Source organism: Ipomoea nil, unplaced genomic scaffold (genome assembly GCF_001879475.1).
Source record: "Ipomoea nil cultivar Tokyo-kokei standard unplaced genomic scaffold, Asagao_1.1 scaffold0146, whole genome shotgun sequence".
NCBI lineage: Eukaryota > Viridiplantae > Streptophyta > Magnoliopsida > Solanales > Convolvulaceae > Ipomoea > Ipomoea nil.
The window spans coordinates 536,100-561,451 of record NW_017616574.1 but is presented as its reverse complement, the minus strand read 5'-3'; the positions used below and the strand labels follow the sequence as shown (position 1 = coordinate 561,451).

Here is a 25,352-nt window from a genome sequence, read left to right as displayed (position 1 = left end):
TGATGCGTAGACAGCAAATAGTATGTGCGTAGAATGTTATAATGTTGAATTTATGGTTTGGTCAAATTTTTTTAAAGAACTGGAACAGTGTGGGAGGGTAAGCACGGTGAGTATAACTAATATCACTGTATTGATGAAAGTTACAATGTAAAGTGCGTATGAGGATATAGGCCTGTGCATATCGCCTATATAGCTCTTAGGGAAAATTGGCATTGTTTATGTACCGAAAGCGTATTACGCACAATCTATATACACACACGCACAGACCGGAAATGCACACTAACACGCGCCAGCTACTGTGTTCCCCTAACACATAATACACATATTGCACTTTTAACTATACTTGTTATTTGGATATTCCCCTAAAATAAAGCATGTTGAATCAATTTCTTACAAACATATTTTCTAATGGTGATATCCACGCCCAAGCTTACGGTTGGATATATATTTCACAATGCCACACACCCTACACAGTTTTAAGAACAATTACATCTGGTTATGATAAAGACAAATAAACAATTGACATAAAAATTTTAAAAATAAAATAAAAACTTTATAAACTTATAATTATCATCAAATAAAACAAGCATATTTCCTTCGTAAATTCATCATGAAAACAATATAAATATTTAAAAGAGCCCACTCCTAGCAAAAGTTGAAGCATGAATGAATTTTCTACAGCAACAGACCTGAGGGAAAACACCATTTGTTTGGCAGCCACTTCCATACATTGAGACACACAATTTTATTTCCATTTTTTACCGCAAACTTCTCATATTCTGTAGCTGTTGTGGTTCCAGTTTCACTGTGGCAAGATTTCGCAATTGCTGTGGCGTTTGATCATTGATGACCTGCGGCTACAGTTTAACAGGTGCAACACTTCCTAATCCACGCCGCCCCCTCCACCCCCCGGAATCATCAAGAACCCTAAAACTACCGAACACCACCTGCGCAACCACTCCCGAACATATACCCAATCTCCACCCACAAAACCAAGCCCAGCAATGGAACACCAAACCCTCGTTTCGCCAAGCCAATACCCACCCCTTCGAACAACAATAAAAGATAGAAAAATAAGAAGCAAACAATGGAAAACGACATACCTCGACCACCACCAGGAAGAACTACTTTTCCAACGTTTTGTCCGCCTGATGTAGGAGCGAGCCATGGAGAACCCCGGTACAACAACCAACGACTCGAAGGGTTTGACGGTGTTGGGATAGCCGATGAAGCCACTAGAATGCGAGAATATTGTCGTTGGAAGAAGCAAAGAATCTCAAACGCACAAGGAAATAAACACAATATCACGATTTCATAAGGAAAGAAATTAATGGGTGTGTAAAATTACTCCAATACCCCTAAATATATTACAGATCAGCTAAAAGAATATAAAATAGCCAATAAATCTGAATCATTAAAATAAAGAAAAGGATGTACAGGATCGATTATCACGAACTCACCTGACTAGGGGGTGTGCACCGGATTCAAAATCTATATATATATATAGTGCTATAAATCTGAACCCTATAAATAAGTCCTATGGAGAAAATTGTTGGAGCTGCCGTGGAACTGCATATGGAATTTTGGGACCGCGACCGCATTCACAAGAGGAAGACAGTTGGTTGAAGAATAAGGTGCGTTGATGTAACATAAAAAATTATGTAAATCCAATTTCATATAGAGTCTGTGAGTTGTGAGTTCTGCAGTTGTATGTGAAAAAATAAACCACCATGGGCAAGAGAAAGAAGCCAAAAGTACAATTAAATAATTAGGAGTATTTGTTTTTTAGTTTTTTCTAATGATTTTGAGCATGTTTAATATATGTGAATAACGGACTTCAAAACATTTTCAATGTGAATAAAAATCTCAAAAGTGAAATACAAACAATTAAACTTTAGTATGTTCATAAACATTTTTTTTTGAAACCCGTAACGTTAAATATTAGTATGTTCATAAACATTAAATATTATTGTGCCCTTATTTTATATATACATACATATATATATATATATATATATATATATATATATATATATATATATATATATATATATATATATATATATATATATATATATTAAAAAATAATATGAGCAAAAAACTCCCGCCCAACAGCAACAGCGTCGTTTTGACAAAGCCGAAATATTTATGGTATTTGCGTCGGAAAACGAAGGGTTTATGCAGTGTAATACCTAAAGTTTATAAAAAACCTACATTTTTTAAAATATCTACGGTAGATCACTCTCCAATCCAATGGGATTAGAGAATGTATTTAATTCCATCAGTTCCCCATATGGAACATTGAGCCCACGAAGCCATACATATTCTCTAGGTATTAATTTCGAAGGAAAAAGTACGAAAGGTCATCAGACCTTATATATACAACACATATATAACACAAAGTTATTGCACAGAAAAAATCTACACCGGCCTCTCTCCTTCTTCTTCCCTACAACAAGATGTTTATCCTTGCTAGCCAAATATCTCCAATGAACACCAGGCAGGCTCTTAAGCTATGGGTGGTGAGAGCATATCAGATTCCTGAGAGAAGTGGTCCATCTAAGATTAGATCAAAAGAAATAGTTTTTCATGATGAAGAGGTAAGTGCTATTTACAAATATATATTCAAATACATCAACAGTATGCAGTGCAGTTTAGGGTTTAGTCCACAGGTTTTTTTTTTTTTTTTTTTTTTTTATAGTTCCTATTTATGAGATATATTTAGAAAGCTCCTATTTATGTTATTTACACATACACAGGGTTCCTTCCTGCATGCTCATGTACCCAAAGAATATGTGGAAAAGTACCTAAGCTATTTTTCTGAAGGTTCAGTTTACGCTATAAAGAATTTTTGTGTGATCACCAATTTTTACTCATACAAGACCAGCCCACAGAAGTACATGATAAAATTCAATTATCAGACTATGGTAAAGGATTTAAAGAATGCGAAATTTCCTATGAAAATGTATCGTCTGAATTCGTTTAAAGAGATCAAGTCTAATGAAGGCCTTGATGAGAAACACCTCTTTGGTAATCAATTGCTCTCTTTCAATTTAATTTTCTAAATAATTGATATTGTTACTATTATTTTATACTCTAATGGACTATTTTGTAGATGTGATTGGTCGAGTTATTGAGATTCACTGCCCACAGGAGAAATTGATTAATGGGAAAAACTCCAGGCTGATTGACTTCACCATTGAAGACACTGAGTATTTTTTTTTTCTGTTCATTCTATTTCTATTCTATTTTTAGATTTTCTGTTCTTCTAATCTCTTATCTAACATTTTGCAGTGGTATACAATTGATGTGTACTTTGTGGGATGAACACGTAAGCCAGATCGATGCATTCTACAATTCTACTTCACAAGAGCCATTATTGGTGTTGATCCAATTTTGTAGGGCTAGGGTGTGTTTAAAAAGTAAGTAGAAAAAAAATGTTAGTTTCTGCCTAACTTATATTAGTATTTGTCCATATTTACCAATAATGGTTTGTCTAATGTGTACTACCATAATTTCTAAAAGTGGGGATGTTAAGATTTGTAGCTCCTATGATGTAACACAACTGCTGTTCAATCAGGAATCTCCACCATTTGAGGAGTTCAGAAAAAGGTTAGTCAATGCTTATTCTTGCACTACTTATTCAATTGGTCCCTAATTTTTAGTGTATTTTTAATTTCACAGTATCAGCCATGAACAGACTCCAATGCGCAGTATTATTTCGCAATCAAGTTTTAAGGAATGTAGCTCCTATTCAGTTTCCCTATCTGGTGATATGGAAGTCCGTACTATCAGTAAAATATACAGAGACAAGGAGGTAATCTCTATATTTAAAACCTATTAGTTGTTACCTTAGTCGATATACTATGATCTCTACAGCAATAATCTGGTGAGATATCAATGCCAACTGCTTGATTTGTAATCTGCATTTAATAATATGCATGAGATTTGAAACAAATATAATATTTGGTTAATTGACTAATACTGTGAATTATACAATTGGATACTTACCTGATTGAGGAAATAAATAGTCTTTAAATATATAGACTAATACTGTGCAGGCCATGTTATGTAGGCATATCAAACCTGCACAATGAGAGTCAATATAGAACTTAGCATCCCATTAATACTCATTAAAACTTAATACAGTAACAAATTAGAGAGAGTGTTAGTGGTTGCTTAACTCATTGTGAAATTGGTGTGAGAATGATTATGCAACTCATAGTCTGTATGTGACCCCAACCTGCACAAAGTAGAGAATAATCATTTGAATGATTTTCATTGGATCATTACCTATTTAATTAAATATATATGTACTCACTCTATATAGTTGACCATTGTTATATGTTTTTTCCACACATGCTCTGTATTCATCTCAAATATGGACAGTGAGTGCCAACCTGACCACTCTTTGAATCTGCACATTTAATATTTGGCATTAGATACAAATATAATAGCACAGAACATAGCAGTCTCTATATAAATCATTCAAAGTTATTAGTTTAACAAATTAGATAGTCTATTAGGGTGTGCTTATCTCAGTGAGTAAATTGGATGAACACATCCTAGGACAGTTTTGTTGTTATTATTATCCAAACCATACTCTGTGTTTGACCCAAACATGCACACATAAATTAAGTTTTGTTAGTTATATAACCATAGTATTTTTTATTTTCTGTTAGCAAAAATAGATCAACTGATACATAGTATGCATCTCCAACCTTCACAAACCCTAAATCCTAAACCCTAAACGCTAAACCATAATGTACCTTGATAATTCTGTAAATTTATACTCAAACATGATTGGATTGGGGCTCATAATGTACCTTGCTAATTATGGTTTTTTTGTGTGTGTGCAGTTTGGAGATTTTTGGGTGGCAGCAAGGATTGTGTTCATTGATGATCCTGAGTGGTACTATGCTTCGTGTAGAACAAAGGGTTGCAACAAAAAGCTGAAAATGAAAGGTAAGTGGCTATGGTGTAGTACATGTGACAGGAATTGGGGCGATGGAACTTTGAGGTACAGGGTTAAAGTTAGGGTTGTGGACTTGGATGGGAATGCTCATTTCCTTCTATGGGACAGGGAGTGCCTTGATCTACTTGGTGTTACCGTAGATGATTTGAATTCTACCCATACTAAGGTACTAAATGGTGTTTAATATACCAATTGTTAACTAATATACCAATTGTAGAAATTTCCTATGTACACAAACTTAAAAAAAAAATGAATTACGTGCAGGGCCGAAAGGGGCTACCTAAGGAGCTTGAGAATCTGATTAGATTGAATTTGCTCTTTCGAATTGCTGTTCGCAAAAAACAATTCCAAAACTACCTTAATGCTTTCCTTGTTATGAGGATCATCACTGATGAAAAGATTGTAGAAAAGCATGCACCAGAGCTAATTGGAGTTAGGGACCGGGACCTCAGTTCAAAATTGGAGTTGGAGCTTACAGAAGATGATCTATGGGATCTAGAGGTATAATTGGGGCTACTGAGTATCCTATTATACTAATTACTTTATAAATGCAAATTATTTAGTACTTACAGTTTCAAATCTCTATTTTGTAGGAAAATGAGCAAGTAAATGAAGCTGAAAGTCCTCTACAAGTTGTTGCACAGAGGCTGAATGCAGAGAACACCATTGAGAATGGAACAGTCAAGAGATCCCTGATTGATGAATTTTCCAGCACACAAAGTTCTAAAAAAAAAAGCAAGGAAGCTGTGGTCGAAATTGAGAAATAATGAATATGTGTAATGAGTAGAATGACTGGGATGTGCTCTATTGAACTCTTTTTTTTTTTTTTTTTTATGAATGCTTTAGTGAGGACACACTTGCGGTGGTCCTAGAACAGTTTGACCTAACATTTGGAGACTCATGATGGTTTTAATTGGTTTCAGTTGGTTTATAACTCATGTTATTAGTAAGGAAAATGTTTTATCCCTTCTTCAAAATGTTTTTTTTTTGTTTGTAGGTACTAAAGAAGACAGTGATTCCTGCTAAAAAGCAGAAGAGGATGAACATCACATGATGGAAAAAGACAATGCAGATAGTATATATTGGCATACGTATATATTTTCAATTGTAATTTGTTAATGTAAAAGATTAGTTGGAAGATTAATGTAATTTTTTTTTTAGCATACAGATTAATTTTGTAGATTACATTTTTAATTTAAGTTAAGTTATACAGTGCCTCAAGATCAATGTAAGATAAATCTTAGTGATTACTTATAATTTTACCTGTTCTATTCTTAACAATGTAAAGATTGTAAATATGAACTCCTTTTTTTTTTTAATCTAATCCTAAAAGCACTTATCCATCACTTCTATTAAGATTACATGCTATCAATAACTATATACACTGATTACTAAACTATATATACAAAGAGTACAAAACTTAATTATTTAGTAAAAGAGATATCTCACCATGTCTATTGGTTACTGTCACTCGCTTCTCCATTTTGGTAATCACCAAAAGCAAAGAATGTTGGTATCCAATTTTGAGCACACTGAATAGATGTAAACAGGATATTAACATTGTACTTAATATAAGTTAACAAAAATACTATGAAACTAACTTATACATTATAGGTGCTTGCAGAATAGAATGTGTTCTTAAACATCAAGTTTCAAATGTAAATAATCGCATAACTTCATAGTTTTCAATGTATTAGGATTCAAACAGAACGGTTAACGTCTTTGTTACTACTAAAAACTGTTTTAAGTTTGATAAAGTAAGACACACTTCATTCTACTTTAGAATGGAGTCAAAAACACCATTGTGAGTAAAACTGTAATATAACTTCATCATAGAGGTATTTCAATAAGCCTAACATAACCAAAAAAAAAAAAAAAATCACGTGTTGATCTGCTTAATATTTTCAGTAAACTTGAACTTATAAAGCTGATAATACTAATACTTTAATAAAGTAAAGAGACAAATTGAATTCAGGTGAGTTCAGCAAGCATAGTATAATGCAGATCAAAATATACCTCAGAAATATTATATATAGTACATGAGTATTGAACACACGTGTACTTAAATATAGTGATAGCTAATTATGGAATTAAAACTTATCTTTTATAATGCAAGTACAACTGAATTTGACAACGTGCATTATAAGATGTCATTATGGCCACAGACATGTTGACAACAATTTGCAATATAAACTCTCTTCAAAATCCTTTGAACCATCATAGATTAGGTAGCAGCTTGCTTGCATTTTAGTCAACAATTATTAAATTAAGATACAACTGGCATTCATATGGTGTAAAACTATAATCACGGGATTAGAATGTACATGATCAGGGACTTAGTGCTGATTAGGCACTTACCATGTGTTGACACCAACTTTGTATCTCTGAAGCCTCCTCAAATGCCTTAAGATGAACTTTCTAATTGGTCATACAGATTCCACAAGATAATTATCTGGATCAAGGGAGTATAAAAAAAATATAACTTAGAAACAATGTAATAATATTATTCTGGGTAACTAACAATGTATATCAAAGTAGATTCTAAACTATTGTGTAGGCTTAAAACCTATCTTTGAGCCTTGCTAAGCAACTGTAAGTACCAAACTGAATAACATTGGTACTTACTTAGTGAAAACATGTCACCACATGTTCACAATCACAGCTCTTTTCATAATCAAGCTACCTGAAAAACAACATAGTAGCTTAATCAGGTATCTTATTATATTTCAGAATAATTTTATTAATCAATAAAATTATGAGAAGGAAAGAGTAATAATATGCAACTAGCACGTATATTGATATCACTATGCATTAAGTAGCACAACTAAAACTTTTAGTATTCCAACTTGATTTATATTGACCAGTTTCCAATGTTGTCTACCAACCTTGGATGTGAATGCTCTACTACTATATAATAATCAACACAGAGATATTCTTATTCTCTCTGAATCACCACCTAAACAAAACTGCAATTTAGCCAATTCATTTCCAAACGAACACATGAAGAAAATTACAACTTCAACCACGATTGGTGCAAAGCGGAAGCAGAACAGCAACAACCAAGGTAATACTATATACTCTTATCCTTAATTATAATATCCTATGTTAGATTATAGCCCTAAATACTATCTCAAAGCATATAAACTATGTGCATGTGTTCTTGCCCCAAATACTATCTCAAACGCTATAAACTATATAAAGTCCAGTATATATGTGTTGTGATAAACAAATTTCAGTATACACGAAGATGATTTCTAAAAATTATTTCTAGAAGCTGTCGTTTTAGATAGATATATATACACCATACTTAGATCTGAAAATGTAGAAGAGATAGGGTTAGAAATCCTTACCCAACTTGGTATAAATTCTAGAAATCGTGTAGGAGAACACCCATTTCTGCCTTGGTCCATCGTTGAGCATCGGACACATCTACACGGTGGTCCTAAATCGTGTAGGAGAACACCCATTTCTACCTTGGTCCATCGTTGAGCATCGGACACATCTATTACCACCAAGCTTCGATCTACCTAAACCCATGACAGACGGCTGTATATAGTGTTCATATATAGGACGATAGACCGTTGATAACTCCGAATCGGGGTTTTGACTATGGAGTTAACACTCAGATTGGGAGTATTGTTGAGACGTATGCGTCAACAGATACTTCACAGTAAGATCATCTTCATCGCGAATCCATAGTATAGAGGGGTCGAGAATGCCAAATCCAACCCTAACCGGAGTAATGAACTCCATTTTTGTGAGAGAACCCACAGTGGGATGAGTGGAATGAGCTTAGAAAAGAGCCTGCTAGGTGTATAGGAAAGGGAAGGACAGCTGTGAACATCACCCAAGCAAGCCAGCTGTGAACATCACCGCAATTCTAATTATTATTATTATTATTATTATTATTATTATTATTATTATTATTATTATTGATATTAAAATACATGTATTATTATTTCGGGAGTGATATTATGTTTTCATAAGATTGTTTAAATCGTGCATCGCATAAATACGATTATTATTTAGTCATAATAACAATCACCGCATCGCTGTGCGCATAAATATTATTATTATTACGTAATCACTAAGTTTAATTGTTTATGTATTACAACTTCATGTACTCAATTGTTTATTATAATTGTTGGTAATTAATATTAATTTTAATTATTATTCTAGGGTTAGCTACGAGCGGTATATTATCAGTATCCTATTTTTTATTATTTTATAATAATACCAATCATTATTATTTCTATCATAATGCAGATAGATGTTATTATTAAGCTTATGAAAGTAATATTATTAACGTTCTACTAAAAAATTATATTAAGCTATGACTAAATAATAAATTATTAGCAATACTTTAACATTATAATTATATTATTCTGTTTCAATATTGACCTACTCTGATTGATTAATTAAAGTAGATTTTTGTATGAGTAATAAAAATGGGTACACCAAATAATATGTGTAGTGATAACATTATTTTTTTGGTACAGATAATGAAGATATCACTGTCAATGGTGAAGCGTACATGCCGTCCTTCCAATCTAACAAGAATACAAAAATGGGTACACCGCTAATTGGTGTTTTCCAAAGTTCGCTAAGTACGCCTTTAAGTATTCTTACAAATGGTAAGTGTTTTCATTTGGAACAATTCACTACGTAATGAATCGTTGTTAATATTAGTTGTCATTGCAATCGACAGGTGACACTGCGGTTCGAACGACAATACGGACTACCCCAATGCAAGATTTTGGTAGCATAATGCCATTAAGCAACATATCAAATAGTAATTAGCTCAACCAATATTACAATTAATTTTTTAATTAAATTCTCTAACAATCAAATTGGACAATTATTATTCTAACGTGTGTTTTTTACGCCTGCTCTATAATTAAAGTAAATTTAACTCGAGCGACCGGGGACCGTGATAAATCACTGCTAACCAAGCGCCATAATCATTCGTTTGACTTAAATAAATCACCAGTCTCGCAAGGTAATAAAGTTGAAATTGAGTAAATAATCTATACTCATCTGGGTTAACTGCTAATTCATTATAATTTTTGCTACCTTAACTCCCAGCTTCTTCTCCTGGACGAACGCCAATACAGACTACGTCAACGCAAGTTTTTAGTAGCAGAATGCCATTTAGCAATATAACAAATAGTAATAATCTCAACCAGTATATTGTAATAATATTAATATAAATTTATTGTGTAGTCAAATGGAATACTTAATAGTCTAACAAGTTGTTTTACAATTTCTTTTTAATTAAAGCAAAATGCGGAACAGTTAATGGGGAACGCGACATACCAACTACATCCAACTGTCAGAATCGTTTCTTCGACTTAAATCGAACACCAGATTCGCAACTAGGTATCAATATATTACGAGGAGGCGTTTCTTATTGCATAGTCATTATTAAATTATAATGTAATATATTCTATAATCGTTTCTGTAGGACTTGAAAGTAATTGTTGTATTACAAATGACAACAACATGCAAATTGTCGTGGTAGAGCCGGAGACTGAACCCATCAAGCATTGTCGAAATTTGATATCAGATTTTCAAGAAGTTGTTGAACAATTGCATGACAATGTGCCCTCAAAAAATGGTAAGTTCATATTAAATGTTGTCCAACGAATACGTACTATCTTTGGACTACAATGAACTATATTATTTTGTTACATATGAACTAATATCAATGTATTTTTTTTTAGACTATTATTTTGATTGTGGTGATCCCGAGTATGTTTGCGAGCATTGTAATGCATTTTTTTGGTACAATGAACGGGCAAGCAATTCAAGGTCATGTGACAGGCCTAAATACTCCGCATGTTGTGTGAATGGTAAGATAAAGTTGCCATTGATGACAACGCCTCCTCAAAAGTTGTTTGATCTATTCTTTACATCAAGTGATAAAAACAAATGTTTTTTGAAGAATATAAGGTCCTATAACAACATGTTTTGCTTCACGTCAATGGGTGGGAAAATTGATAGAACTATTAACAACGGAACATCGCCTCCTATATTCCGTATAAATGATCAAAATTTCCATCGCATTGGAAGTTTATTGCCTGCACTTGGCACTCAACCTAAATTTGCACAATTATACATTCACGATACAGAGAATGAGATACAAAATCGCTCTAACTCTTTCAGGTATAATATTCTGTGTTAGTAAACTCTTTTGTGCCTCTCATTGGTTAATACTGGAAATCTTATATTATATATTTTCATTTTTTAGGACGGAAAGCAACAGTTCTACAGTGCATCTTGATGTAGTTCATGACATTAAGCAAGACCTAGATGAGCACAATGTTTTGGTTAAGTCATTCCGAATGGCCAAGTCATTTATGGAATCTAATCCTACAAGTGAAATTAGAATGAGATTAATAGGGAAGAGGTCTAAAGATGCCAAAACGTATGCGCTACCAACTACTTCAGAGGTTGCCGCTCTCATTGTTGGAGATTTAGACCCTTGCATGGGTGAACGTGATATTGTGGTCGAGTCTAGATCTGGAATGCTTAAACGAATAGTGAATTAAACCCAGCATATCTACCATTGCAATACCCAATTTTATTTCCATATGGAGAGGATGGTTTTAGGGAAGATATACATTTTGCAACACATAGTAATAAACAAAATTTTGCAAGAAAAGAGTGTTTCACAAAGAGAGTACTTCGCCTTCCGTATTCACGAAAAATCAAATGAGATCTCAACTATAATGTACACTAAAAGGTTATTCCAACAATTTTTGGTTGATGCGTGTACTATGGTTGAATCTTCGAGATTGCTATATATTAGGTCAAATCAAAAAGCTTTGAGATGTGAGGCGTACAAAGGTCTTTCTGATGCGTTAACACGAGGTGAAGTGCAACCTAGCTCTCAAGGTAAAAGAATAATATTACCTTCAAGTTTCACGGGAGGAGCAAGATACATGATACAGAACTACCGAGACGCCATGGCAATTTGCAGATTTATAGGTTATCCAAACCTGTTTATTACTTTTACATGTAATCCTAAATGGCCGGAGATTCAGCGCTTTTTGGAGAAAAGAAATTTGAAAGCTGAAGATCGTCCGGACATTGTTTGCCAAGTTTTCAAGATGAAGCTAGATTGCTTAATAAAAGAAATAAAAAATGAGAAACTGTTTGGTGCTGTAAGGGCAGGTGCGCTCCGCATTTTCTTATAAAATCATTTTTTAAAACAGTACTTAATCATACGAATCTTAGAACTCACATCATGTAATTGTTTTTGCAACAGTTATATACACAATTGAGTTTCAGAAACGGGGTCTTCCACATGCTCACATATTACTGTTCCTACAAGGGACGAGCTGCTTTGCCAATCCTGCTTTTATGGACACGATCATTTCGGCCGAGATCCCAGACAAGTTGATGGACATCGAGTATTACAAAGCGGTCGAAGAATTCATGTTGCACGGCCCGTGTGGTGTTGCCAGGAGTAATTCACCGTGCATGGTAAATGGCAAGTGCTCGAAGCATTTTCCAAAGAGATATATTGATGCATCCCATTTTGACCAGGATGGTTACCCGTTGTATCGAAGAAGGGATGATAAGAGGACAATAAAAAAAATGGAATAGAGTTGCACAATAGGTATGTTGTACCACATAATCGGTACTTGCTCTTGAAATACAAAGCACACATTAATGTAGAGTGGTGTAACCAATCTAGGTCAATCAAGTACTTATTCAAGTATGTCAACAAGGGTAATGACCGTGTAACGGCTGAGTTTTATAAGACTACAATGGATGAAGCTGGTAATGAGACGGTGGATGAAATAAACATGTACTATGACTGCAGGTACATCTCTGCATGCGAGGCAGCCTGGAGGTTGTTTAGTTTTGAAGTTCAGTACAGAACTCCACCGGTTGAGCGACTAAGCTTTCACTTGCCTGACTGCCAATCAGTTCTGTTCCAAGACGATGATACCATTGATCATGTCCTGAATAGAGAAACCGTTGGGCAAAGTATGTTTAACGCATGGTTTGTAGCCAACCAGAAGTTTAAAGAAGCGAGCTTATTAACTTACATTGAGATGCCTACCAAATTTGTGTTGAAAAAAGACATCCGTGAATGGCATCCAAGAAAGAAGGGTTTCTCAATTGATCGGATATTCTATGTACCACCAGCTTCAGGAAAAATTTATTATTTAAGGTGTCTATTGAACATATTCCGTGGTCCAAAAGGCTTCCAAGATATTAGGACAGTTAATGGTGTTGAGTACTTGACCTTTAGAGATGCATGTTATGCTCATGGATTGTTAGACGATGATAAAGAATACATTGATGCTATAAATGAAGCAAGCTACTGGTCAACTGCATATTCATTAAGAAAGCTATTTGTTGTCTTACTAACATCCTCATCAATTATTAGGCCCGAAAATGTTTGGAATCAAGTGTGGCAACATTTGTCTGAAGATGCTCAACACTATCAAAGAAGAATATTAAAATAACCAGGTAATGTACTTTTTTTATACAATAAAATCAATTAAGTTATATGGATAACTATCTGACTGTTGGCATCGTAACAGATTTGGTCTTAACAGAGGAAGAGAAAAAGAACTTTGCATTGTTCGAATTGGAAAACCTATTGGGGCAACAAAATAAATCTTTAAAAGACTATCCTCCGATGCCAATACCAAGTACAGATAATTCAAGGTTGTTTCAGAATAGGTTGGTTTTTGAAGAGTTATGTTACAATCGTGAGCAGTTGAAAGAAGATGCTGAAGTGCTGTGTGCAAAACTAACTGAAGAACAGAGTCTCATCTATGATACGGTTATACAAGACATTGAAGACGGTAAAGGTGGCTTATTTTTTGTTTATGGTTACGGTGGAACAGGAAAGACTTTCTTGTGGAGAGCGTTGTCAGCTGCAATCCGATGCAAAGGTAAGATCGTTTTAAATGTGGCATCAAGTGGCATAGCTTCTCTATTGTTACCAGGTGGCCGTACTGCTCACTCAAGATTTGCAATACCTATTGCAATAAATGAAGACTCAACCTGTAACATTAAGCAAGGTAGCGACCTGGCCGAATTGTTGATAAAGACGAGTTTGATAATATGGGATGAAGCTCCAATGATGCACAAACATTGTTTTGAAGCATTAGATCGAACTAAGGGATTTGTTGCGTTTTGTAGACCCGTGTAGTGAAATGAAGACGTTTGGTGGTAAAACAGTTGTTTTGGGTGGAGATTTCCGCCAAATTCTCCCGGTAGTTCCAAAAGGTACACGGCAAGATATTGTTTCTTCAGCCATAAATTCATCATATCTATGGGATAGTTGCAAAGTTTTAAGGTTGACTCAAAACCTAAGACTAAGTTCGGTACCCAACGGTGGAAACCGGCAGGCATTACAAGAATTTGCCGATTGGATTGCTAATGTCGGTGATGGAAAGCTGGGTGGGCGGAATGATGGTTTCGCAGAGGTTGAAATTCCAAAACACATGTTATTGTCATCCGGAGGGGACGATATTAAAACAATTGTGCACAGTACATTTCCTATGTTTGCAAATGGAAACACTGACCCCGAGCATCTGCTAGGTCGTGCTATATTAGCACCAACGCTCGATGTGGTCAACGCAGTCAATGACTATATGACTGAGTTGCATAATGCCGAAAGCATGTCGTACTATAGTTCAGACGCATTATGCAAAGCCGATGGCGACAACGGTATATTTGGAGATATACACACACCGGAATTTCTAAACAGCATTAGGGTTTCAGGTCTACCAAATCATACATTGACTTTGAAAATAGGTTCACCGCTTATGTTAATGAGAAACATTGACCATTCTCTTGGTTTGTGCAATGGGACTCGGTTGATAATCACAAAGCTAGCAGACCATGTTATTGAAGGCGAGATCCTGACTGGACCTAACAAAGGTACAAAAGTGTTGATCCCCCGAATGTCAATGTCACCCTCTGATCCAAGATTGCCGTTCAAGTTTCAACGAAGGCAATTTCCAATTATGCTTTCATATGCAATGACCATTAACAAAAGTCAAGGACAAACGTTGACTCATGTTGGTTTAATACTAAAGAAACCGGTTTTTGTACACGGTCAGTTGTACGTGGCTGCATCTCGGGTTAACAATCCAGACGGTCTCAAAATATTGATAGTCAAAGACCCAAGTTCAACTACTACATCAACCACTAATGTTGTATATCATGAAGTTTTCAATAATTTGTAATTTTGTAAAGTTCTCTTTTCTTAGTTCCATGACCTTGCAACTATTTGTAATATACCATTTTCATATGGTTTTTGTTGAATTCACAATCATATTTCATTTATATGTTATAAGTTTTAACCGCATTAGTTCAAACAATTTGTAACATAACATACACACAATTAATACTTTTTAATTTACATACCGTGCAGCGCACGGGTCAAATACTAGTGTATATATATATATATCCGGATTAATAAATATTTAAATCCTATATTTTCCTTTAACAAATTATAGAATTAAATTTTGCAAAAATTATTCTGTAAACGGACAAAGTCAGGGAAAACCTCTGAAATTATTTCAATATTGAACATTGGACATATAAGAGTTCCGAATAGAATTTCTTTAGAAAGAAGATCTTTGGGTTAATCAAATATTTTGAAAGTAATATATTCAATTGTAATTTTGTATATTCGAATGTGTTAATAAATTTGAAAAAATATATGAAATGGGAAATTACCCTATAGCAAAATAGTTTATTTAGAGAACCAATTTGCACATAAAAAAAAAAAAAAAAAAAAAAAAAAAAAAAAAAAAAAAAAGAGGATAGAAATTGAAGAACCGGTGGAGCCAAGGGCGAGGAGCTAGAAGGTCTGAGTCCGAAGAACCGGAGGATTGTGTGCGAAGAACCGGAAGTGGCGAATGCCGAGAGACGAAGGGGCATAGAACTGAAACCTCAAATTTAACGATCTATCATGTCAAAGACATAACTTGGTTTGCCTATAAAAACAAACACATGGACAACAATATCGATAAAAGAAAATAGGTGAAATTTCTATATTCATGTTAAGCTTATAATTTAGAAGGGAAAATGACACTTTTTCCCCCTGAGTTATATACCTATAGCATTTTTCCCCCTTGAATTATTGAAGTGGCTATTTTTCCCCATGAAATGTTAAATGGAGATATTTACCCTTAAAATAAATAATTCATTTATTTTTTTTTCTCCAACAAATTATGACATAATTTGGTTCAAACCAAACAAACACTATAGCAACCAAACCGAAATATTCCAATTACAATTTTGAATCAAAACCCGATATTTAGAGTTTATTAAAATCGTGAACCGGAACGGACTGTTCATGTTCCAAACTGAAAAAATAAAATACATTTATTGTTGAATTTAGACTATTTTAAAATAAAAATAAAATTTTAAAATAAAGACCGTTCAAAATCGCGAACCGAATCCGGAACCGCCGGTTTACGGTTCAAGATTCAAATTTTTTATACATAATTTTAATAAATTGACATCTAAATATTGGGTTTTAGATCTAAATCATAACCGGGATACTTTTAATTCGATTGCTTTAGTGTTCGATTCAGTTCAAACCGAACCGTGGTCATCCCTACGTGTACGCAATAATTTGTTGGAGAAGTAAAATAAATAAAATGTTTACTTTAAGGATAGAAATGTCAATTTAATATATCATGGGGAAAAAGCACCACTTTTAGAATAATTTTAGGGGCTAATGTGCTTACCTAAATAATTGAGGGGAAAAAAGTGCTATAAGTATATAACTCAGGGAGAAAAAGTGTCATTTTCCCAATTTAGAATTATTCTTGATGGACATATTAGAAACCTTATAGTTTAGAATTATTCTTGATGGACATATTAGAAATGGGACGAATCCTCTCGGTCCAAAAAAAAATAATAATAATAAAATTGAATAGTTACACATTATAATAGTCAACAAATTTTTGTGTTGCATATAAGTCCCATTAATCGCAGTATAATTAAACACATCATGCATGATTGCATCATAGTGAGGTAAAACAAACAGAAAACAAAAACAAAGAATCTTTATATACTAGAAGCCAATAGTTCTGAGAAAAGAGAGCAACAACATTGAACTGTTTTAGAACTCCCAAACCAAGAAAGCTTTTCAGAAACAATGAGAGAGAGGTTTCTAAGAAGACAGTCCAAGAATGCTTATTAATCCATTGACATTCAAAAGGAAACCAAAATGCCAAATTTCAGAAGAAGATGAGCATTGTCTAAATCCACATCAAGTTAAAGTGGCCCTGGGAAAGTCCCATTCTCCCTCTGTTCATTCCATTTTTCAACCTGAAAAGAACCAATTGGACGTAGGATTAAAATATAACACGTGCAGAAGATGGACAAGAAGAAACCAGCAGAACATGGTGAAATGGGGAAAGAGGAAACAGATAAAGCACACCAGAGAAAGAATGAGGTTAGGCTCCCCCATCTCACATTTTTGAAGAAGGAACACCCCCACAACTTACCACACCAGTAGATAATTAGGTTATGGATTCAACCATAAATCTTCCTATCAAATACACCACACAACGGGGAGCATTTTAGACCTACTCTGACCTTTAAGCCTTTTTTTTTTCTTCTATATAAGCATTTTTTTCTTTGTTAAATCTAGAAATGCCCTTTGTATACAAGCATTAAGAAATTCTCTCTTTCAGTAAGAGAATGATTTGTGATAAATATTTTGGAAAAGTAACTAAATAATTCTCTTGTAAATTGTAATACTTCCCAATGCTTCAATTAATCTCTTAGCTATAATTTAATTTACTTAAACATGTATAGACACATAATTTATTATCAAAACCAAAGCACTTAAATTGATAAGTTTTCACTTACCCATTCACCTGGGCAAAGTGCCCGATAGTACCTAGCGAATTTCTCACAGTCACCAGAATCCTCACCTTTAGCACCCACGCACCTGAAGTATACAAATGGAAAAACAAGTCAGACCCAGCATTGTAAACCTGCCGCTTGCTGCAGATTAAAGACTATACTCAAGTTTACATCACAAGGTCCTGAAGTCATACCCATATATGCCAAGTATTTAAACAGCCTAGCCTTGGAAACCTAATTGTTTCTAATTTACCAGGTTGCCAGATCATTTCTATTTTGAAAAACCTCATCACCCAAACAGGTTTAATTGTTGAAATGTTCATAGTTCTGTATTCCATGTTTATGTAAGTAGGATATGCAACCATAGTTCAAATGATATTGATGAAGCTAACAAAGGTGTATTAATATGGGAGGGAAAAGTATCCTAGGAGCATATGCAAGCAGTACACCGAAATAAAGCCATGGAGTTTTACCTGTGAAACTCAACGTAGCGTGTGAAACAATGCCTAGTCTGGTTTGTTGTAGGGAATCGAAAATCAGCTGGAGCAGTCTTCAGTTCAATCTGGGAGAAGAGAAAGATTAATCAAAAGACATTATTATTTTAGCGAAAGAGGTCAACCTACAAAAGGTCAATAGTTGAAAATATTAAGAGAATTTGGAGCAGCTTATGTTTTCCTAAGGCACAAATTCATAACTAACTGGAATAAATGAAATGCCATGTTAAAAGTCTTCGATCCAGTTTGGATAAACTTATGTTTAGCTTTAGCATATCTGCTGCTACTATAAGCACTTGTGCTAATTTATTGCTCTGTTCACATATGCTTACAAAAAGAGTTTATGGCTTTTGAAAAGCTCTTTTTTAGCTTATTTCCTTTTTTCATTATTGCCCACACATTTCATTTATAAAAAAAAATGGTTGCATGGACAATATGTTCTTGTGATTTCAAATTGCCACCTGGACAATTGTTTTTTCTCAAGACTGAGAATTATAACTAGGAAGAAAGCCATGTTCTTTCAGCCACCCAAATAGTTATTGATGATTCATGACTTTTATATTTATCCTTCCCCCCATTTCAGGATAATATACCATCATCTCCCCCTATTTTAGAGTCTAAGAGAAAATGATTAGCTAGCTGCAGCTAATAGCAAGACTAAGATTATATACCATCATCTCCCCCTATTCTAATTAGATTCTAGTATACAAATTGACAAATTAGTATATGAAATCACTGTACTATAACCAGAACTACTATTAGTGTGTGTTATGGTATGCCAAATAATTTACAAATCTATCACACCTCTGAAATAAACAACACAATGCATCCACAGAGTTTCGAAATTTATCAGACCCGAAAACCCGATCAACTTTGTCTTCTCAGTACGTGTTTCAATTTCACTAATCAACCCTAGAGCGCATCAGATATCAGTATTCAGCTCAACGACAACCTCAAAAAAGGAAAAAAAAAAAAAAAAAACATACGCATCCAAATCATATAAATTCAGATCAGTTCCAAAATTTGCAGATCATCAAAACAACACAGCTATAGAAGAAGAACCAGTCTTTTCGCGACACAGATGTAAACGAAAATCGAAAATGAATGATTCCGAGATTGTTTTACCTCGGCCATTGATGATGAACGGAGAACAAAATTTTCCTTCCTGTGTGCGCAGACGGTACGAAAGTACAGCGGCGTTGACGGGATCCCATGGCGCTTTATAAATATATATATATATATTGCGGGCCGGGTAACAACGATCCGCCTACGGTCAATCCGGTTTTCTTGTGGTACTAATTTATTACAGCAAAAAATAAGATAGAATTTAATGCACATACTTATGGATCTATTTTATTTTCTGTTTTTTTTTTTTTTTTTTTTTTTTTTTTTTTTTGGTGTGACATGAGAATACAATTGTTACCCGATAGTGTGACACATGATATATAGGATGTACCTTTGCAGAGGCCGGTAGTATTAACTGGTAGGAAATTGCATTGAATGTTTATATAATCGTAAATGAGTCGTAGAAACGAGAAGCCAGCTTTTGGTGAATGCGATGATGGAGTGTGGATTGACGATGTGGCCGAAGTTTCAATAAAACTTTGTCACCTTCAAGAAATTCAAGCTCGCATCTCTTGACATTTGTTACTTTAATTATCCAATTCTAAGCTTTTTCTAAGTTGTAACGGCGTTATCATATCAACATGTTCTTCAGTTACTGCCTCAACTTTAAATTCCTCTGGTAAATATTGTTGCAAGATTGGCAGGGACCATCAATACGTACACCATTTGGAATGGGGTAATGCCAGAAATGAGGTATTGTACCAGTATTCGGCCCAATAGATAAAGCGTCCCCATTATATTGCTTCTAAGTTTTTTGCACTTTTGGTCCCACGACTATAGTGGCACTATCAGGACTGATCCGCGACTTTCAAACCTTGCAATTTTAGTCCATGACTATTGTTTTTGTTGCAAAAATGGTCCTTCCGGCCAATTTTTCGTCAAAATCTCACCGGAGAAAGAAATTCCAAATTTCAAGCAGGGATAAAATAAACATTTACATTGACCTTGCAATCTCGGACCGCTGTTGACCTCTTATTCTGACCAAAGTGCGAAAAAAAAAAACAATTGCCAGAGACGAACCCTAATCTGCTCCCATCTCATCAACGATGTAGCCATTATGTTTTCCTTCAAAATAAAGAAGATGAAGATCGGCAATGGATGGCGTGTTGAAGATGGCAATCGGTGTTTTCCTTTTGTTCGCAAATGGGTTGATGAGATGAGAGCATATTAGAGTTCTTCTCTGGCAATTGATTTTTTCGCATTTTGGTCAGAATAAGAGGTCAACAGGAGTCCGAGATTGCAAGGTCAATGTAAATGTCTATTTTATCCTTGCTTGAAAGGGGAGTTTTTTTTTTTTTTTCCCCCGGTGAGATTTTGACTGAAAATTGGCCGGAATGACCATTTTTGCAACAAACAATAATCGTGGACTGAAATTGCAAGGTTTGAAAGTTGTGGATCAATCCCGTTAGTGCCACTATAGTCGTGGGACCAAAAGTGCAAAAACTCCATTGTTTCGGTTGCTCGAAGGTCATACACCGTAAGTATTGCTCAAAGCATCAGTTGAGGACCCAGATTGACCATTTGTTTGAGAGTGGTAGGTAGTACTCATACGCAACTTGGTGCCCCATTTGTCAAAAAATTATGTCCAAAAAATACTTAGAAAGGCCACGTCTCGATCACTTAGTATTGATCCTGGTAACATGTAAACGAACTATTTCTTTTGTAAATATGCCGTCTAGAGACTTGACGCTGAAAGTGTGTTTTAGTCCTATAAAGTGGTCTTATTTAGTGAAATGATCTATGACCACCCAAATGCAGTCAACCCCGTAGGAACGTGGCAATCTGGTAATTAAATTCATTGCAATGTCCTCCCAAATAAATGTTGGGATAGGGAGAGGTTGGGGGAGACTTGCTGGTGCCGTTGTGTCATATTTTTTTTGACACACCAATCATTTTGCCATGAATTGTTGGGTTTGCTTCATCATACCTTTCCAATAATTGTTGGCAGCTAGTCGGCGGTATGTGTGATAAACTCCTAAGTGTCATCCCATTGGTGTGGAGTGAAATTCTTTCAAGAGACGAGAAATCTACAGTGATGTGGCGGGTAGAACAATGCGTTCCTTATAAAATAAGCATCCTTGAAGAAGTTGAAAAGGAGTTCGATTTGTCGAGTCGAGACGAAGCTACTGTACAATAGTACTTAAGCTAGAATCCTTGGCAATAGTTGTACCCAATTCAACCCAATTAATCCATAGTGGTAAGGATATTGCCGACAATTCTAGCTCTTCATTCTGATGAGACAAAAGCATATGCGGCATTGTTCAACCTCTCTGGCTTGCATGCCTACAAGGAAGGCAACCAGTTGGTCATCTTTTGCTGGGGAAGGCAACCAGCGACATATCGTCGACAGTGTTAGTGCTCGGAGATGGTCGGAGTGTCGCCAGATAGTCACCGAAACCCTAGTGACCTATAATAATAGGACACTAATAAGTTTTTGGGCTTCAATGTCACAAAATAACATGTTGATGGGTTTAATTGCACTTTTTAAAAATTCAAGGGTCTTATTGATTTTTTGAATAAAATTTAGGGGCCTATTTAATAAGATTATTTTTTTCTTTTGGCCAGGCCAACCCCTAACTGTAGGAGATACATTTAAGCTCGTACCATACTCAAACTAATCCCCGTTCACACCGAGTCAGCCCAATTAATACAGATACATTTAAGCTCATACCATACTCAAACTAATCTCCGTTCACACCAAGTCAGCCTAATTAAAGGGCAAAGTGCTAGCCAGATTATTTTTTCCATACGAGAGGGGGTTCGAACTCCCGACCTCTCTTAAGGGACAAGAGTGCACAACCACTCACGCCAATTAAACTGATTATATTCAAGATTATTGAGTGTTTGGTGAATAGTTGATTTTTTTTTTTTTTTGGTTATTTTGGATTTGACCCTTCGATGTTAGTTATTTGACTTAGTAAACCCAGTACTTAATAAATATGTCCATTGGCTTAGTGGACAGCCTTCAATCCACATAAAAAAAAAAAAAAAGGAAAGTAACCATTTAAGATGACAGATTGGTTTTATTATTTATAAATTAGTAGATTTTATATTAATTTGGTTATTAGTTTTTCGTTTTATATTTTCTGTGTTTTTTATGGACTTACAATAGCTAACAAATTAAACTTGATAGATAAAAATATTGGGTAATAAAATTAAAATTCATACACCACAATAACCACATACAAACACCCTTGTTAATATGATACATGTCTTATTTTGAAAGTGTAACAAATCAAACATGGATAGCTACTAGGAAACATGCATAAAGCAACATCGATCACTGCTTTCAAGGTAGATTCATTTTCATTTTTATTTTTAGGATTCATATAAGATTGGATCAATTAACACTGAGGTAATGGTGGCTAGCTTTAAACTCGGTACTGGAATGTGTATATGTATCTCCATCTTTATACAACAGATCTATAACTCTTGCGACGTTGACAACTCAGAATGATTATAGACATGGAAAAAATAATTGGCTTAAGACATTCTTGATTAATGTCTTTTTATGAGTTGTTGACTCGTTAAAGGTCTCATCTTTAGATTTTTCATATTGTTTTATGTAGCTTTCTACACAGCCGAATCTGCATGCCCTCTTTGCTACTCAAACTATACATCACAAATAATGGAAATTCAACATTAAGTGAAATAACTTTAGATATTGAAAATTTTTAGTCTATGTAACTTTATTTTATAGATATTAATTATAATTTTGTTGTTACCTCATATCCAGACATATCATCTATTAATCTACAAATAACTGATGCAGCTTGAATAATTAATGGGTCCTTACACACCCAATCAAACGCCTCTTTAGTTACAAAATCTTCTTGCATGCCTACCAAAGAAGTTGTTGATAGCATCATATAAGCACCCGTTATAAGTGCAACCTTCATGTAGGGGTGTGCAAACTTCGGATAATTTTCGGTTAACCGACCGAATCGACAAAGTTTGGTTAACCGTTTTCGAACCGAACTTTTTCGGTTCGGTTAATGGTTAAAGGAATTTTAAAACTTCGGTTAACGGTTAATTCGGTTCGAAAGGTCGGTTAACCGAATTAACCGAACGGTTAACCGAAGTTTTTAATATATATAAAAATAATAACATAAATATAAATACTAATTTAAAGTTATGCATGTTTGGAGTGTATAATTCATGTTTTTTATATTTTGTTATGAATTTATTATGATATGTATTTTATTTTAATTGAATTAATTATTTTAGGTGTTATTTTTAGAATTTTAAATTTTAACTTTAAAAAGTTCGGTTAATCGATTAACCGACCGATTAACCGAAAAAAATTTCGGTTCGGTGAATTCGGTAAAGCAAACTTCGGTTCGGTTAACGGTTAAAGAAAAAAAAATTTCGATTAATTCGGTTCGGTTAACCGATTGAACACCCCTACCTTCATATACTCAAACTTTGGAGGACATCGATTATGAAACCACTTTGCTTCTTCATAATATGCTCCCACTAACTTCTTCATCTAAACACAAAGCAACAATTAAAGTTCCAAAAGTAATTATTATCATATATATGAGTTAATTCCAATAATGGTCCTCCGATTATATTGATTTTTTAAAATTAGTCTCCGATTTTTAATTTAGACACTGTACGTCTCTTGACTTTCAATTTCTTTTCAATAGAGGTCATTTCGTCATATTACAGTAAAGTGGACTTTAAATGAAATGGTAAAGTAGTCATTTCATCTGTCTAATATATAATTCTTCGTATTTCTTCCTTATATACGCGACTTCGGATATCAAATTCACTTAATTGCTTAATCCCTGATGGAATTGCTTAACATGTAAAATGATCCATAATAATAATAATAATAATAATAATAACAATAATAATAATAATAATAATAATAATAATAATAATAATAATAATTATTATTATTATTATTATTATTGTTCAAAAAATAATTTAAAAAAATTCCCCTTTTTTTTTTTTGAATGCTACTAGCTCTATTATATTGTAGTATCTGTTCATATACTTTCTCAACCTACTGAAACACAAAGAGCTAATAACGCCTCCACTGAGGCTCGAACTTACAACCTTCCAAATGGAAGTCCAACCCGGGTACCATTGGACCACATAGTCCTGGTAAAAAAATTCCCCTTAATTGTACCACTTCTCCAATATCGGTGGAAGAAGTGGCAGGGAACCTTAAGGTTCCTTTATACGAGCCTCAAGGTTCCAAAAATTTACTGCACAAATGCTTGCCCATCCGTTGATAGGCAATCTAGGTTGCTTATTAAGGCTCTGTTTGGCAAACCTAGCTGAAAAGCTATAAGTTAGGAGTTGAAAGCTGAAAAGTTATAAGTTCGGATCTGAAAACTGAAGAGATGTTAAGCTAGCTGTTATGATTGAAAGGGTTTGGTAAAATTAGCTTTTTGATAATCTGATAAAGGTAAAAAGACTAAAAAAACATCTTCATAAAATTTAAATTAGTTTGTTTACATATTAAAATTTAACATTTTGTGTTTAAAAAAAATTAACATTCTAAAATAAAACTATTAGCATAATCATGATCTAGCATCTCATAATAAAATAGCAATATTATTGCAAATCTCATAATAATAATAATAATAATAATAATAATAATAATAATAATAATAATAATAATAATAATAATAATAATAATAATAATAATAATAATAATAATAATAATAATAATATTTGCGGTGAAAGTTGCGGATAAAGGAGAAGAGAAAATGGTTTTAATTGGGAAGGGTAAATTATGTTATTTCTTTAAAATAATACGGATAAAAATGGAAAAAAGGTTAGGAAGCTAGGAGCTTATTTTGGGAACATTACCAAACATAGCTTATAGCTTATTAGTAACTTAAAATAAGCTATAAGCTCTTAAATAAGCTCTGCTAAAC

At 34.1% G+C, this 25,352-nt stretch overlaps 4 protein-coding genes across 4 annotated transcripts; 3 read left to right on the top strand and 1 right to left on the bottom strand.

The window, feature by feature from the left end:
• The first annotated feature begins 2,489 nt into the window (after positions 1-2,489).
• Positions 2,490-6,029, top strand: LOC109173760. Its single transcript, XM_019323055.1, has 9 exons — positions 2,490-2,600; positions 2,760-3,030; positions 3,116-3,212; positions 3,526-3,612; positions 3,685-3,817; positions 4,860-5,141; positions 5,240-5,476; positions 5,569-5,655; positions 5,973-6,029. The coding sequence occupies exons 1-9, from the start codon at positions 2,490-2,492 to the stop codon at positions 6,027-6,029; spliced, it is 1,362 nt and encodes a 453-aa protein (XP_019178600.1).
• A 1,946-nt stretch (positions 6,030-7,975) lies between these two features.
• LOC109173751 lies at positions 7,976-11,526 on the top strand. The gene is made up of 7 exons (XM_019323046.1): positions 7,976-8,039; positions 9,475-9,609; positions 10,061-10,144; positions 10,256-10,354; positions 10,440-10,592; positions 10,699-11,140; positions 11,226-11,526. Exons 1-7 carry the CDS (start codon positions 7,976-7,978, stop codon positions 11,524-11,526), a joined length of 1,278 nt encoding a protein of 425 aa, XP_019178591.1.
• A 2,631-nt stretch (positions 11,527-14,157) lies between these two features.
• On the top strand, positions 14,158-15,195 carry LOC109173740 (ATP-dependent DNA helicase pif1-like). The gene has a single exon (XM_019323035.1). It carries the CDS (start codon positions 14,158-14,160, stop codon positions 15,193-15,195), a length of 1,038 nt encoding a protein of 345 aa, XP_019178580.1.
• A 1,816-nt stretch (positions 15,196-17,011) lies between these two features.
• On the bottom strand, positions 17,012-19,567 carry LOC109172782 (cytochrome c oxidase subunit 6b-2). Its single transcript, XM_019322028.1, has 4 exons — positions 19,459-19,567; positions 18,313-18,401; positions 17,843-17,924; positions 17,012-17,296 (listed from the first exon to the last, which is right to left on the bottom strand). The coding sequence occupies exons 1-4, from the start codon at positions 19,465-19,467 to the stop codon at positions 17,243-17,245; spliced, it is 234 nt and encodes a 77-aa protein (XP_019177573.1). The 5' UTR covers positions 19,468-19,567; the 3' UTR covers positions 17,012-17,242.
• Between the last annotated feature and the right edge of the window lie 5,785 nt (positions 19,568-25,352).